Source organism: Entamoeba invadens, assembly GCF_000330505.1.
Source record: "Entamoeba invadens IP1 unplaced genomic scaffold scaff_1105074726145, whole genome shotgun sequence".
NCBI classification, from domain to species: Eukaryota; Evosea; order Mastigamoebida; family Endamoebidae; genus Entamoeba; species Entamoeba invadens.
In genome coordinates this window covers 30,119-48,674 of record NW_004440084.1, presented here as the reverse complement: position 1 = coordinate 48,674, position 18,556 = coordinate 30,119, and the positions used below count along the sequence as shown (strand labels likewise).

Below are 18,556 nucleotides of genomic sequence, written 5' to 3'. Positions count from 1 at the left end.
AATCTATAAATTTGGCAATAATAAAATTATTCTTATAGAATTTGCCATTTGGAATTGCCGAATTATTTTTGTAATTGTAACCAATCGAATAAAAGCAATAAATCTAAAAATTTACTATATGATATAGTTAAATACTATTAATTTACTATAATTTTTGGTTTTCACTACAGCTTTTTTCCACTCCTGTATAATTTAAAAATATGACAATTATTATTAATAAAATTAAAAATAATTAATAACAGTTTTAATATTTAAAAACTGTTATTTTAAAAAATTAAACTGATACTAGAATTTTAGAATTATTAAATTTAGTATGTAAATAATAAATAAAACTAATAAATAAATCATAATTTTCTACTATTCCATACAACTTTTTAAAAATTCCAACTATAATAGCGGATCATTGATAATATTTTTGTATTAATTAAACCCAATAAATTACTATAAACTATTAAAAAGATGAATATTATATTCATCTTAAACATTGTAATTTAAATCAACAACTTTAAAATACAAAACAATGTTTTTAAATAGAAAAGAAGAGTTGATAAAGCATATGAAACAAAGTTTGCACGATATTCAGACACACTTAATGTCCCTAGAAATGCTCTCGACACAATACGATAGTATGCAATCCCTTACAATTCCACAAGCAATACGATTTACAGATTATAGTAGTTCAATAAAAATATTAAATGAATGTATATATAATCAAAAGAAGAACTCTCAAATAGTCGTTAGTTTTGAAAATTTAATAAAAACGACTTTGGCTGCTTTATTGGACTTTTCTGAGTTATTAAATAATTTTCAAAAGCAAATTGAAGAAGACGGATATTTCCTCAAGAACTATCACAACAACGTGATTCAAATATTAATTGATAAAAACAAACAAAACTTTGAAAATGAACTTAAGACGAACCAATTTCGAAAAGCGGCGTTAAACGAAGAGTTCCAACAAAGGAACACATTTTTGTCTTCACAAATGATCAACTCGATCTTTCCATTGAATAATATGGTGTTTGACTCAACTCATTTTCAAAGTCGAACAATAGCAACGGAAATGGAAATGCCAACGACCTTGAAACCCAAAGTTGTGCAATTGATAAAAACAGAATACGAAAATAAAGCAAATGATCAATTTAATGAAGTGATGCAGAAAAACATTAAAATGGAAGAAGAAGAAATGCCAATCAAAAATTGCATTGAAAACGACGTTTTATTACATCCAAAAGATTTACTCACAAATAATGAACCACCAAAAGTCATTAAAAAAATCGAAATTGGGTGTTATCAATGCTCAAAAAAGAAACAAATTAAACCGCAAATTAGTATGGAAAATAATAGTAAAAAAGATATTAATACTTCTCAAGTAAGTGACACTAAAAAAGTCGATGGAGAACAACAAGAAGAACAATTGAATCAAAACAAAGAAATACCAAAAAATGTTTTTGAACAAACAAAAGTTATTGAAACGTGTCATCATATAATACAAGAAGTACAAGAAAGAAAAAGTGATGACAATCAAAGCAAACACTTATTAAATTTGCCTTGGTATAAAAAAGAACCAAAACAAGAAAACGACTTTAAAAAAATTGATTTGAAAAAATCTCATGACCACCGACTTGTTGAAAATAAAAAACCACAAATTTTGATAAAGAAAATTCAAGTAGTCCAACAACAAAAAGTCACAAGAAATTATTTGAAAGAACAAAAACAGGAAATAAGACAGAAAAGTCTTACTGTTGACAAATTTTTAACAACAAGTGATATGAAACAAATTTATAAATGGTGCGCAAAGAACGTTGAAAGTGTTGTATTTGACTCTGAAATAAATTCCACTGATTTGGGGTCGACTGAATTCTTTGAAGCTATGAGAACTATAACTGGTTTTATCATTTGTATCGAAGACTTTGAAAAGAACCGATTTGGTGTTTATTTAACTCGAAAGATAACAGACAGCAACACGTTCTTTATGGATCAAAAATGTTTTGTATTCAAATTGAAAGAAAAAGGTCGAGAAAAATTCGATAGGTATTTAATTAGACCAAATCTAAATAAATTTGCGTTTAAAATTGATAAAAAAGACAGCAATTCTTTATTCAATGTTGGTGATGGCGACATTATAATGATGAGGAAAAATAAACAACAAGAATTGTGGTGCAGCTGTAAGATGAATGCTTTCGACTATGATGGACGGAAAGTTGGAATATGTGGAGAACAAAATAACTCGACTTTTAAAATTCAAAAATTCGCTGTTTATACATTGAAAAATTAAATGTGATTTTATTGTTTTTTTTGTTATATTTATTGTTTTTTTAACTTGGGCAAAATATAATAATATAAAATTATAAATATATAATAATATTATAATAATATTATAATAAAATTATTAGATAATAATACTGTGATAATATTATAATATTATTATAATAAAATTTAGCTAATTATTAATGGTAATATTTATTAAAAAATATCAATTATAAAATAATCTAATAATATAGAAAATATAATAATATAATAATATAATGAAATTATTATATAATAATCTATTAATAATATATTAATAATATTATAATATTATATTAATATTATAGTATGTATATATATTTATTTAATATAATTTAACTAATAATTAATGGTAATTTTATTAGAAAATATTAATTATAAAAATAGTATATTCAATTCGCTTTGTTGTATATCTGTTTCAACTTTTCCACTACAACATCCATATCAGGTCTTTCTCTTGGGTCTTGTTTCCACATTTCTTCAATGAGAGCTTTGTGTTCTTCATCTTCCAATTCGATTTGTGGTCGTTTTCCACTTGAAATCAAATTAGTGATATCCCAACTGTATGGGAACAACTTTTCATCGAATGGGTCTTTCCAAGTCAAGCACTCCAAAGTTGTAATAGCGAATGAATACACATCAGCCGCAAGTGAATATTTTTCAACGTTTGTGATTTCAGGCGCCATGTACTTTGGCGTTCCAATACCCTTTGTATACATCATGTTATCACAAAGACTGTTAATGTTTCTTGACGCTCCAAAATCAGTCAATTTTCCATTGACTTCATCATTAAAGTCCAGTGATACGACAAGTGTGTTATCCGATTTAATATCTCTGTGAAGAGTGTTATTTGCGTGTAAATATTGAATTCCCTTAGCAGTGTCTAATATCAATTTAATTCGCATTTTTAGTATAACTTCATCGGCCTTTTTGTGTTTCATTAAGTCTTGTAGACTGCCATATTTAGCTAATTCAGTGACCATACATATTCTATTTGGTATAAACGACGCTCCATAGAATCGAATGACATACGGACTCACAAATTTGGCCAACATCGCAACTTCCTTTTTAAATTCGTCCATCTTCTTATCCATCTGTTTCTCAGCAGCAGTTTTGTCTCTGACTGTTGCTGACAAGTTGCCTGTCGTGTTATTTTTGGTCGTATTTTTTGTTTTGTCTCTTGCTGTATTTCCTCTGTTAGTGCCAGAAAGAGTGTTGTTTGTCGTTGAACTTTTAACTCCCAATTTGGCAACAACCATCTCCTTCATCTCTTTGATAGCAACATCGTTTCCTCTGTAAGACCCTTTATATACAATTCCAAAAGACCCTTCTCCTAATTTCTTGTCTTTCTTTAAGTCGTCTGGATCAAGCGCCATTGACTCTTCTGATGCAAATTTGACTGGAATTTTGATCTCTGTTATTTTGCCTTTACTCATATTTAAGACGGAACAGGTGATATCCACCGTTTTTGTAATGGTACATAAAGGATGAACTATTAATGTAAATTCAACTGCTCTATTTTTCTTAATATTAACAGGTATGTCAGGGGCTACACTCACTTTCATATTTGTCTTCATCATTTTGTGTTGTGAATTGGAATTTTAACATCGAAGCTCTGTCGTTGCCAACATAGAACTTCTTTTCACTGTCTTTTTGCACTGGAATTTCATTTTCAAATATAAGAACTTTTGTTGAACACATAATGCGGTCTTTGTTATCGCCAAGGTACACAAATTCAGTGCCTTTAGTCTTTAGGTCACTCACTAAGAATTCGTTAACTAAAGAGTTACGAAGCTTCTCTTCTTTCTTGTAATGAATGTAGAATAGCACACACCCAATAGCTATGATGATAACTACAATAAGTATTATAGCAAATATGATTGGAAGTACTATGGCAAGTACATTAGTCTTGTGAACGCATTCATCTCCATTTGGTCCAACTTTGTTGCTTCCACTGCACTCTGCACATTTATGTGTTTGAGTATCATATGACTTACAATTAGTTATTGAGTCCCATTTTGTGCATTGAGACGTTTTTGATATCAAGACATATTGATCTACACACGCAGTGCACGTCTTCCCATTTGAACATGTTGCACAGGTATCTTCACATTTGGTACATTTGTTGTATTCATTGGGATAATACTTGTCTTCACATGTACCACATCCAAAATCGGAAGACACTACACAGTGTTCTAATATCGTGTTTATAATACACTTCTTCTCGTCTGGAGTTGACATTTCAATGTCTTCAAAGTACCCTCCTGTGACATTACACTTCACACAATTGGATATCGTAGACACACAACTTCCACACTTTTCTTCACATTTCACACAATCCATATTCACTAGAAGATATCCATCTTTACATGCAGCACAATCTACACCACTCGGAAGGAACGTTTTACACTTCTCAGCAAGTTCACCGACATACAGACAATCACTTGTAGTATAGTCATAGTAATATCCAAATGCACACGTCAAACAATTGTCTGCAGATAAAGAGCATTTACCACATTTGGTGTCACACGGACGACACTCTTTTCCATGAACATAGAAGCCGTCATTACACTTGGAACATCCAGTGTTTGTATTTTCAAGACAGAACGAATTTGATATAGAAGCTGCACACACGGAATCGCCTTTGACCTTCCCAAGTCGATTTTGTGTAGTGCATTTCAAGCACTCATATCGCGAAGAGTAACTACAAAGTGAAGTTAAAATCTTAGAACAACTCTTTGATTTGTCGATCATAAATCCAACAGAGCATTCACTGCATTGCGATGTCTTTGGATCAACAACTGAACAACTTTTTGTGGACTTTTCAACGCATTTTCCATTGTCTAAAATATAATTGTTAATACACAAGTTACACACAATGCTCTGTGTTGTAGTTATAAGAGCAGACTTGCAATTACTGTCAGTCAATTTGTAACATTTTCCTTCTTTTAAGTAATAGGAATCGACACATTTGGCACATCCTTTGAAGGTTTTTTCAACACAATTTAAGACACTTTCACACTTATTGATGTTCCACACATATCCACTTTTACACAAATTGCAGTCGTTTGCTGCAGTACAATTCGAACAATTTTCAATGCAACTCAGACACTTTGGTGGCGAGTCTTTTGATAAGTAGTTGCCTTCAGAACATCTTACGCAACGGCCGCTGACTGTTTGCAGACAATTGACATCAGCAGTTTTCACATTTTGTGTTGTTTTTGTAGCTTCTATATACCCCATACACTCATACTCACCATTGTTCTCTTTCATAAAGGAACATTCATTATTTCTATCGTTGTTATTGCAAATACCAGTTGATGTTATAGTATTTGAGCACTCGCTACACCCAATATAATTGATATACTTTTGACAGAATTTGTGGTTTGAGTAATTGTTAAGTATTTCGTTTCGAGCAGTGTGAGTAGAGTCATCCGTGTAGATACAGTTGGTCGATGTTGTACACATCGAGCACCCTTCCATACACTTGACTTTGATATTCTTATCATCCACCATCTCACCAACTTTAATGGTGACACATTTCATGTACTCAGAAGACTCAAAAGCCATGCCAGTTTGGCATCTTGTACACTTTAATTGCTGTCTGTTGAACGTACCATCGTCCGGTGAATATTCACATGAATAGCACCCAAAGAACTTTTTGGAACATTTTTTGGCTACACTCTCTGACTTTTTATATTCGTCATTTCCAATTGAAACGCACTCGCCTGCAACGGTTATTGATTTGCTGTCACACCCTTTCTTCTGTGATTTTTTATTTTTTCTTTGTTTCAAAGTGTTGTCCAATAACACACCAGAAGTCAGTAATTTGCAATTTCCATTTGTGTCGACACCATAGCCATCGTCACACTCGTAACATTGAGTACCTGAAGTGCAGACTATACAATGGGGTATAACAGAACATGGCTTACATGTATTTTGTGCGTCCAAATAATACTCATCTGATTCGCAAAGTTGACACTCATTTGAAGTCTGCGAACACTTCGCACAATTATTTTGTACGCTCCAACATAACTCGCATGTATTTTTAGTTGTATCTAATGTGTAAGGAGCATCACAGTTTGAGCATACTCCATCGACAGTACACGTGTTGCATTTGTTAATTCCGCAATTTTTAGAACATTCAATCTTCCCAGAAGTGCTATTGTTAAACAAATTGTATGGTGTTTTACATGACGTACATGTGTTTTCGTCTGTACACACAGTGCAATATGGAATGGCAGAACACGAGGCGCATCTGTTGTTTTTAATGAAGTACCCGACCTCACATTTTGTAACCTTCTCAAAAGTGCATTCAAGTGAATTTGTGTATATTTCAGAGCATGACTTACAAACCGAGTTATCTATGTAATACCCACTTGAGCAAGTTAAACAGACGCCTTCAGACTGTTTGCAAGTTGCGCAATTTGAAAGAGTCGAGCATACAACACACATTCTGTTCTTTGGGAAATACCCATTTTCACATTTGGTACATTGTCCAATCAAGTTGCACACTTCACACTTTGAAATTGAAGTGCAAGATGTACACTTCTTGTTTTTGATATAGTAATTTGACTCACATATTGTACACGAGAGGACTTCCTTGTTATTACACAATTGACAATTATTAAGAGTTGAACACAATCGACAATATGGCGCTGTTGTACTTATTGTTGTATTTGTGTTGCATTCAGCACATCTGCCTTCAGGAGAACACTTTCTGCAATTATCCAAATCACAAATTCGACACAATCCAGTGGAGTCCAAATAATACATTTCGTCACATGATGTGCACTTCTCGTTTGATGATTCAATACACCCAATGACTACTTCCCCACAAGGCACACACTTCCCATTCGAGACCAAATAATTCTTTTCACACAGAGTGCATCGTCCACTCACGGCTTCTATACAATTTTCAAGTAATTTGCACCTTCCATTTTCCATTTCGTAGAGGTCAAGACATTTAGTGCAATTCTTTGTTGATGTCTCATTTTCGTTCAAATAGTTAACACACATTTTGCATCCATTCATGTCAGTACATTGCTTGCAGTAAATTTCGGGGTAATAGCCTACACTGCATGTACTGCATATCACCTGTTTGTAGTTCTCTATTTTCATATACCCACAGGATATACAACTGTCGTAAATGTCTGTACATTGCATACACACCCCTTCATTTAAATAATAGTCCTCGTCACACAAAGTACACACTTTCTTGGTCGAATCAATTGCAGAACAATTCACATCACTGGCTAATATCGTCTTTCCATTGTACATAACAACATTTGATGTTTCTGTTGTTATTTGAACACATTTGCTACCTACTAATATGTAGTTGTTTATACACTCGGCGCACTTCCCATTGTCTCCTCGAGTCTTACAAGTACCCATTTCTTTGCAAATTCCGTTAATTAAAATGTCGGTTGAGTTCTCACAATTGTAGCATTTCTGTGTTGCTATTTGACACCCCAAATCTCCACATCGGTCACATGTTATACATTTCGTCTTTGTATCATCCATGAAAAAGCCATCTTTGCACGCATCACATACAACCGAACTTCCTTCGTTGTGACATTTAACACAATTTGCATTGTTAGTCGCAACGGAACAAATTGAGCACTTTCCAAGTGAGTCAACAACTTCTCCTAATGCACAACTTAAACATTTTGTCGCATCACAAGTTAAACAACCTTTAGTTACACAATCAATGCAGTGATTTGTTGAGTCAACGAAGTACCCAGTAATGCACTCACTGCATTTATCAAGTGTTGTACATTTTGTACACTCAGATTTGCACTTTTTACACGTGTTCTTCTCATCAACAAAGTAATTTGTGTTTGTAGGACATTCAGTGCAATTCTTCTCGTCTTCTTTGAACTTCAAATCTGCAGAACATTTTGTGCATGTGTTGTTATTAATACAGTCTAAACAGTTTTCGACACATCTGTAGCAATATCCGTTGTTATTGAAATATCCACTTTTACATATTACACATTGCTCGGAATTACATTGAGAACATTCACCATAAGATGCACACGTTCCACATGCATTTCCAATAACCATAAACCCTTCTGCACAAGTCTCACAATTTGTTGTGTTTGTACATTTCGCACAATTGGTTACACAATGACTACATATGCCAGTTTCAGTCATGAAATATCCTTCTGCACACTCTTTACATGTATTTAAGTCACAAAGTGAACATCCTTCATATTTAGTCGAACACAGTTTGCAATTATCGTTTTCTAAATAATAATTTTGTTGACAAGAAATGCACTTTGTTGCATCACAATTGGCACAATTTGTATATCCTGAGCAATTATAACACTTTGAGTCAACTGGACTTTCTCCATTAACACACATTATACAGTTTGTGCTGTTACACTGTTCACATAATTCAAATTTAGAGCAATCATAACACGAACTTTCATATGGAGTGTATGTCCCATTGCATATTTGACACTCGCCATTATCACATTGAACACAATTACTTTCACATTGTATACAACCTCTTTCATTAACTCCATATCCATCTTGGCATTTGGTACAATTATCTTCATCACACTCATCGCATTGTTCTGAGAATAAAGAACATGATACACATTCTCGTGTTGTCGAATCGTAGTAATTCTTTTCAGCACATGCTAAACAGTTGTTGTTGACACATTCTAAGCATCCAGTGTATACATTCGAACACAATTCACAACCACTATCTAATAGTGTGTATCCAGGCATACACTCTTCACACATTCCTTCTGAACACACAGAACAATTACTTGGGCATTTGTAACACGTTTCTCCAACTGCGGTGTACCCATCGGAAGGACATACACCACATTCTTTGATGTCGGGATGATATAATAAATTCATACGGCATTTATCACATTCATTTGTATTATGACATATAGAACAATTTGTTATACAATTCGCACATATTTCTGATTCAGTTAAAAAGGTTCCTTCAATACATGATAAACAGTTTGTCTCATTACAAGTCAAACAGCCACTGGTGTGCTCTGAACAATTAAAGCACAAATTATTCACAACGGAAAATCCTTCTTTACATGATGTGCAGATGTCAGTCGTATTACACGTAACACAATTTTCATCAGTACAATTTAAAATACAAAGTTCGTTTTCTAATTTGTAACTTTCTGCACACAATGTACAACCTATTGCATTGCAATCAATACAATTCTCTATGTACGAACAGCTGTTACATTTATTATTGAAAAGACCATATCCCGATTCACAAAGTGCACACTTATTATTAGTACAATTATTACAATATGGATAGAAAGTACTACATTCAACACATGAAGCACTCGAGTTGAGTATATATTCATCTTGACATTTGGTGCATTTGGTGTCGTCACATGTTTCACATAAATAATATAAATCACTACATAAAACACACGATTTGAGTGCAGCAGAATAGAAATGACCGATTTCACACTCTTCGCATGAATCGCTGGTTGTGCATTTGTTGCATTTGAGTGGACATGAACTGCAATTGTTGTTCTGAAGGTAATAACCGTCTTTGCATTGCTCACATTTGGAAACGTCTTCTTCACATGTTATACAAAATTCATCATTACAACGGTCAACACAATTTCCTTGAATAAGTTTGTACCCTGTTTGACAAAATTCACAAAAAGCTTCGTTGCATTTGGCACACTTACCAAACGCAGAACACGCAGAACAATAATTATTAGTCAAATGGAAACCACTGGTACAATTCACACATATGCCATCTATACAATTTGAACAATTTTTGTTTATCTCGCCACATTCATGACATGTAGAAAGTTCATAGTCATATACAAATGAGGACGAACACGATAAACAAGTGCTTGAATTGCACGTTTTACAGTGTGGATATTTAGTGAGACATAAAGTACATTGGTCCCCATTTAAATAATATTCACTGTTACATTGAACACATTTTTTATCAACACAAGTTGCACAGTTTTCTGTGTTACATGTTATACAATCACTATGAGATGCAGTCAAAATATAAGCACTGTCACATGAATGGCAGTTTTCTTCTGAAGTGCATTCTAAGCAGTTTGTTTTGCAATTTTGACACGCGTTGTCATTATCAATGTATTTACCAGCACCTTCACATGTTCCACATGTTCCATTAATTATCGAAGACCCAATGGGACACGTTGTACACGTTTGTGAATCACTACATGTTTTACAATTAGATGGACATTCAAGACAATTTGTACCACTAAGGTATTGCCCTTCTTTACATAAACGACACTCATTGTCCATACACATTGTGCAATTTTCATTAATTGAAGAACAAGGAGTACATACAGATTGTGTTTCAAGTTGAAATCCTTCATTACAACGCGTACATTTCGAATTATAACAATATGCACAATTTTCTTCACTGCATGTCATTTTGCAGGTTCCATCAGTTTGCAGTTCTGAATTTTGTGTGTCACACTCAGTACAAATTCCTCTTTCACATCTTAAGCAATTTTTAGGACATTTTACACAACTTTGACCATCTTCTGAAGGTTCATAACCTTCGACACACGAATAACAATAACTCCCATTGCTAAAACAATTTAAGCACTTGTCAAACATCTGATAACATGGCTTACAAAGACCTGATCTTACATTTAATCCGTACCCATATGAACAATTTATACACTGATCCTTAGTACAATTTTCACAATCAACAAATCTGATATTACAACGATCACACAAATTGTTTAATAAATAATAGCCTGGTTCACATGTGTCACACACATCATTTATACACGTGGAGCACAAATTCACTGAACACGCAATACAAGTCTGAGTGATGTTGGATAAATAATACCCAGACGCGCATTTTTGACATTTTGTTGTTGTAGTACAAGTGATGCAATTTGGTACACAATTGAAACAAAAAGAGTCTTCCATGAAATACCCCGACCCACACACAACACATTTGTTTTCATATGGATTATAAATATACGTATTATATTGATCCGAATAACATTCATCACACCACGTAGTGTTGGTACATTTGTTGCAATAAGCGACACAAGAAATGCATGTTGACGTTACTAAATCCAAGTAACAACGATTACTACAATTTGAACATTTGTTTTCATTGCATTCTAAACAATCAATTCCACAATACTCACAAACTCCATTCACAAATCCGTAACGATCCAAACACTTTTCACATATAGCAGCATCATCTGGACAACTATCACATGAAAGATCGTTGCATGAATGTTTACATGTGTTTGAAATATAATCAAAATTAAACCCCTCCGAACACTGACTACACGAATTTGAACTACAAATTTGACAATTTGGAAAGAGTGAAGCACATGAATTACAAACATTATTCAATAAATAATACCCAACATCACATTCATAGCATGTTTGTATTGTACAATTTGCACAATTTTCTACAATACAATCAGTACATATAGGCACTCCACTTGTGATTTTTGAAGTGTACCTATCGGGGTCACATGTATTTACACACGAAAAAATTCCAGATAAGTCTTGGAGATAATACCCAGTATTACATTGTGTACATACTTCTTTGTTTGTTTCAGTACACGTTGAGCAGTTTCCATCAGTGCATATATTACACTGGGCAAAGGTATTTTCACTTGTTTCTGTTATGATATACTGAGACGAGTCACATTCAATAACACATGCTTTGGTATCTGAAGTGAGGTAATATGGCGTGTTGCATTTTTTACAGTTTATAGTGATTCCTCTATATATATTGTTTTCATATTCCAAACAATTTACTGGTTTTAAAAAACAAATGTGCTTTTCTTCATCAATATAATATTTGGTCGAATCACATGAAGCCACACATTTCAATGTATCTAATGCTCTATACCCACTTCCACACCCTTCAACACACTTATCTGTATCAATCCAGTTCGGTTCACAACTTGTACAAGTACCCGTGAAATCACATGTTTGACAACCATTGTATGTTTCGTTACATAAATAACACGTGGTTCCATTCATATAACCTTGGTTTGATGATGTGGGACATTCTGATACACAAGACCCTTTACTCGTTTTTAAGTACCCATCTTGACATGTTAAGCATGGATATTTTATTGATGGAAAATCTTGTAATGATTCAGAACACGTATTGCAATTTTCAGAACATTTGACACACGAAATACCGTCTTGTAAGAGTAAGTACCCATTGACTTCATCACAGGTAGTTACACAACTCCGAGATTCAACAGAAAAGTAGTTGCCAGTGGCACATTTTAAACACTGATAATCGGTACATTCATTCTCTGCACATCCAGAAAAAGCACTACAATTAGAAACTTTTATTAAACATTCGCTATTCACCCCATCATAACTGTAATACCCGGTTTGACAATTCATACATGTCTTTGTATTAATGTCAAAGTATTGATTTCTTGTACACGAAACTGTTGTTGGTTGCATCCCAAGAAATTTCGAGGCTGTGTAATTGTCGCCCACAAAAACGTTCTTGTCTGTCGAGACGGAAACGCCACTTTGTACTATTGGTTCATGGAGTCCATGATAAAATATCGTTGTGATGGATTCCAAGCCATCTTTAAGTGAAAGGAGTTCTCCCACAGACAGTTGAGTCAACACCATTGCGTTCAAAAAAGATTCGCTTTCAATGAAATTCACATTTTCAGAGCCGATAAGCTTTGTGATACTACTTGACTGAAACATCTTATCTGCTATTATGGTCTGCCCACTCATATCAAAAGTGGTCAAATATTGTGTGGATTCAAAGATTGATGTCCCCAATACTAAATTGTGAAGTGGAGACAATTTGAAAGTCCTCAATCCAGTTTGGTAAAAGGCTTCGTCTCCTATATAAGTCAACTTGGGACAATAACTGATGGCGTTCTCATCTAAACATATCGCGTTAATGGGACAAAAAAAGAAAGCCCTGTCACCAACATATTCAAGTTGACGTCCTCCAGTAACACTTGATAAAGTCGCCACAGACTCAAAAACAGAATTCGAAATTTTAACAACATTTAGAAGGTCGAAGGAAGTCAGTTTTGTCCCAAAAAAAGCTTTCATTCCTAAAGAATTGAGTGAAGGTCCAAATGTCGCGGAAGTTAATTTGGCGCATCCACTAAAAGCCATCTGACCTATTGAAACGGCTTTTACCATTGTAACTGACGTGAAAATGTCGTGGTTGGTGAAACCATAGTCGCATATATTCGTACCAATTGTAATGACCAAATTGGGGTCACAATCAGTCGAATTTTCTCTGTCGTAATATTTAATACAACTACCATAAAAAAGATCTTCTATGTAGCACTGTCTCAAAGCAGAACTCAGATAAACCAAGCTCAATAAAAAGAGCATATTTTGTATTTATCAGTTGGGTGTAACAATTTAAATTGTGTTAAATTTAATCATATTTAAAATATAATAATAAAAGAAGTGCTTTATCTTTGATTTCTTGTAAGAAATGTTTTTGGTGTTTAGAGCAATTAAAAATAAATAGAAAAAAATAAAAAACGACATTTGAAGACGTGTTAAAACTATAAAAATTCGTAAAACAAAAAAATAAGGGTAGTTATGTAAATAAATGGAATTCAATTTAAATATTAAAAATAAACAAAACCCGATTTAATAGTAAATATTTATGTCATATTGATACAAAAACAAATAAAACTAAAAATTATACATATGAAGATTAAATAATTTTAATTAAATGCTATTTTATAAAACAAAAATGTTAATTGTTATTTGTATGTAAACAATAATAAATAAAATTGTTGAGAATTTTAAACCCTACAACTATTGATATCATATTAATTAGTTAAATAATTAAATAATATATCTAGCCATTCTTTTATTTTTTTATCAAAAGAATTTATTTTGCAAAAACAATAAACAAAAAACTGTCAAAAAATTATGTATTAAAATAAATTCATTAATTAATGATAAACTGAAAAGTTGATATTCGAAAAAAAAACATGCATACCAATTATAATCACATATAAACTAAAAAACAATTTTTTTGAGAATGATTTGAATGATTTTATAAATAAAATGTTAATTATAAAGTGTGTTGTTATATAAACTTTAAATTGTTTTATTTATTTGATTATTAAACTTAATTCATTTTTTATGAAATAATAAATGGACACTTATTTAAAATTTAAAAGACAAATTTGTTATAAAAACTGTGTTTATTTTAAAAATAAATAATTGTTATAACTATTAAATAGGGAACTGGTTTTAAAAAGACTGTACTGTGGTGTTTCAAATTTTTGAGTTTATTTTTTTATTAATTTTGAGAATGAGTTTTTTGTAATAAATTTCGATTATTTATTTAAGTAAAAAATTAAAAAAGTCGTTAAAAAACATTATTTACTTAAAAAATTTTTAAGCATTAAAAATTCATATTTATTTTAACACTTTCACAACCCAAAACTTTTTTTAAGAAGAAAAATAAGTAAAAAGGAAATTGTCCAAATCATTTTTTATTATTTTTTTATTCAAAAACCTTTTTCAAACCCAAACTGGCCAATAGTCAGTTTTATTTTACTTAAAATAATTAACAAATGAGAACTCAATTACCTAAGATTTATCAAAAATAATCTTTTTGGACGAAATTTCATATCGCTTTATTGTGTTACAACGTTTAATAATATACGCAACATCATCAATCCACTTCATAACAAACAATGTCAAATAGTCACATTAATAAATATAACGACAATATAAACACCAATATCGTCATAATCAAATGACAATATACTTTTTATATAAAAAACAACCAAAAATATCAAACCATCATTAGACCCCATTTTTCTTTCTAATGCTTTGCTCTTGTTTCACACAAATAAACTCATTCATGTTTATTTGTGTGACTATAAAATATACAATTCAAATTTGAGTTTATAAAAAAATAAAAAATTTCAAAAATTTGTTTTGTGTATGAAGGCAAAAAAAGGGTTTAGGTAAAAAAAATAAAAACTTATTATTATTACGTTTCTGTTTTGAGCGTGTTAAAATAAAGGGATTTTAGTTTCAAAAAAAACAAGTGAATGATCCCAAAAGTGCATTTTATTATATAAAATTGATGAAATAAATGCCAAAATTTTTTAAAGTCAAGTTTTTATTTATAATTAATAAAATATATAACACGCGCGAAAGTATTGCATAATATTAATATACTGGTGGTGTTGTAACGACAATAATTCATTTTTGAATATATATGCTTTGATTTATGTTTTGGTCTTTTGAAGAACTCTTTATATTATCATCTTTTTTTTCCAAAGAAGAAAAAAACATGATTAACTTAATTTAAAATAAAATTAACTAAACTAATATTTAGTTACATAATGACATAAACAACATTATCTAAATTTACAAATGTGTTTATTGTTAAATAATTTTGCCAACATTGTCGATTCTGTGTTGAAAAGTATCGAGTTGAGGTCAAATCAAATAATGGGATCTTGTTTTTTGGAAATGGTTGGCTAATATTCCGATAAATTCCCGATATTGTACAAAAATAATTGAACAAAATTGCTATTTTTTTCAAAATTAAGTCTGTAAATTTAATATTTTGTTTTTTTTGTTTTTAAAAAAAATAAAAAATAAAAAAGAACTTTAGGGAGTTTTAAAAATACGGCGATACCGACTTTTGAACCACAGTTTACATTTAATATTATATAACTTTGTTAACAATTTTTTAATTATTATTACTATTCAAAATTAAAATTATTTGTCTTAATTTTAATTTTGAATGAGATTGTTTGTTAAATAAATTATTCGATAAAACTCTTAAAGAGTGTTAACGTGATAGACCACTTTTTTGTGGATGGCTTTGGAAATCTTACACATTTATGTTGTAATTGATATAAAATTTGCCTAAGAGTTTACAAAAAAATAGGTTTTTTGGACCGAATTCGTAAAAACCTGATTTTTTTGAAAGTTAAAACAGAAAAAACAGTTTTTATTTTTAGTCAAAGTCATCTTTTACTTTTACCATTTAAATGAATTTGCCGCGAAAAAAAACAATTTTGTTAAAAATTTTAAGACTAAAGTTTTTTATTAATTAACTTTAGTTTATTTAACTAATTGTATAAACTATATGTAATCAATAAAATTATTGAAATTGAATAATTTATAAAATAATATATAATTTGTCATAAAATACTAACGCATAGTTAACTGTGGATAGGTTGAAAAGGTGTGGATGGTAAATATAGATAGACAATCTTTATTATTACATGTTGTTCAAAATAAGTAACATGACTTGTATTTTTTGATGGTTTTTGTTGGTATTTGCTGTATGTTTTTATTTTAATTAATATGTATTGTTATGATTATTTAATAACATAAAAAATAACTTATTGTTACAATGTGGTAATTTGCCATTTAACTTTTTAACGTTTTTATAGTAAAAATTACATTTTATTCAACTATGTTAATAGAATTTGTATTGTGATTATTCTGTCATTTTTATGTTGATTAATAATGTACTATTTTGATATAATTTATTGTTATTAATTAATAGTTTAGTTTAGACATAAAACCTTGTCTTTAACATTTTCAACAAAACCAGAACATTATTTAGGATGTAAAACCCTTCTTTATACGTATAATTTGCGCCAACTAAAAGTCATTATTTAACATATTTCAATTCCCAAATATTATTATTAAAATAATAAACCAATGGAGTGTTTATATAAATTACAATACTATTAGTAAAAAGTGATAATTAATGCATTTTTGAGCCACGATTGACGAAAAAATAATATAATTGTTAATTGATATTTAAATAAATATTTTTAAATGCAAAAAACGGGAATTTTCCCAAATTTAAATCCCATAAATCACTTTTAAAATATTTTTTCAATTAAAAAAACGAAAAAAATAGTGTTACATATATCAAATAAACGGGATAATACACGTAAATTTTGTTAGTTATTTTATTTGTTCATTTTGATCTATTCTTATTTTACCACTCCAAAAAAAGGCTGAAAATAGCGTTTTTTTACTATGAAATTATTGCAAATATTGGAAATACTCCTTATGGGAGTATTCATGTTTGTGTATCATTTTTGTCCCATAAATGATCATAAATAACAATTATTAATTTTAAAAATCATAACATATGGTTTAAAACGGATATTTGAATTTTTTCGACAAAAAAATAGAAGGCTATCCACACAAAATAATTTAATCCACAGGGATTCACCATTTCTGTGTGAATACGTCGTATCACGTTAACACTCTTAAGACAAACATGTTTAAATGTATACTAAAAATAAATATTCTTGTTTACAATTTGTATTAACACTTGAAAAAACACTTCTTGTTAAAAGTGTATTACAATATTCATTTATTTTTTCGGGAATTGACTACTTATATTTTCATATTTTAAATATAGTAAAATAAACTATATTATTAAATTATCAAAATAATTAAATAACTTAATAAGTTCTGAGAAATAAAAAAATAAAAATAAGCAAGTTTTATATTAAATGATTTGTTGTTAATTCACTACGTCTTATTATACATTTGTTGTTCTGTTTTATTTCTCGAAATCATTGAAGAAATTCGTAAACACTACTTTTTAAACTCGATGTGTTTAAAAATCAGTCGATTACATTGCAGTTTATGTTGATATTATTTACTGAAAATATCAACTTTTAGAACCAGATAAACTTGAGTTACAAATCAGTTTTCCACCCATAGTAAATAGAATTTGTTTGTGTTGTTGAGTATTCAGAACATGTACTTTGTTGAATTTTTTTATTTGTTAAATAATTAAAATAGTATCTATTAGTTTTTAAACTAAAAATCAAACTAATAATAATAAGCTGACTAAAAATATTTGACTGTCATTGAGAAAAATGCATTATCGCTTTGTTTGGAAGTACTTTTGCCTTCAGTGGACTCGCAGAACGATGATGTGAAAAACACGGTGTTGCGATGTTTTTTTATTGGTCGCAATCAATATGGACGACGCATTTATTACACAAATTACACCCAATTGATTTTATAATTCAAGAAAAAAAGATGATGAAACAAACACAAATTATGTTTAACTCCTTGTCGTACTTTTGTGTGTTGTTGCGAAAAAAAATCGCGTTCTTAGTTATAAATATCTTTTACGTTATCATGACAAAGTTTGCATTTTTATAGCAACTTTGAAAAGGTATAAAAATTTTAGCCTATGGTGTATATGTGTTAGAAATTGAAGAAAAAACGACAAATCACGTAGATTTTCAAAGCGACTTTTCTGCGGTTT

At 30.6% G+C, this 18,556-nt stretch overlaps 3 protein-coding genes across 3 annotated transcripts; 1 reads left to right on the top strand and 2 right to left on the bottom strand.

The window, feature by feature from the left end:
* Window positions 1–520: 520 nt before the first annotated feature.
* EIN_528180 (hypothetical protein) lies at window positions 521–2,275 on the top strand (the record flags this gene model as incomplete). The annotated part of the gene is made up of 1 exon (XM_004253502.1): window positions 521–2,275. The coding sequence occupies one exon, from the start codon at window positions 521–523 to the stop codon at window positions 2,273–2,275; it is 1,755 nt and encodes a 584-aa protein (XP_004253550.1).
* A 403-nt stretch (window positions 2,276–2,678) lies between these two features.
* Window positions 2,679–3,722, bottom strand: EIN_528170 (serine/threonine protein kinase Nek7, putative; the record flags this gene model as incomplete). The annotated part of the gene is made up of 1 exon (XM_004253501.1): window positions 2,679–3,722. The coding sequence occupies one exon, from the start codon at window positions 3,720–3,722 to the stop codon at window positions 2,679–2,681; it is 1,044 nt and encodes a 347-aa protein (XP_004253549.1).
* A 106-nt stretch (window positions 3,723–3,828) lies between these two features.
* Window positions 3,829–13,644, bottom strand: EIN_528160 (hypothetical protein; the record flags this gene model as incomplete). The annotated part of the gene is made up of 1 exon (XM_004253500.1): window positions 3,829–13,644. The coding sequence occupies one exon, from the start codon at window positions 13,642–13,644 to the stop codon at window positions 3,829–3,831; it is 9,816 nt and encodes a 3,271-aa protein (XP_004253548.1).
* Between the last annotated feature and the right edge of the window lie 4,912 nt (window positions 13,645–18,556).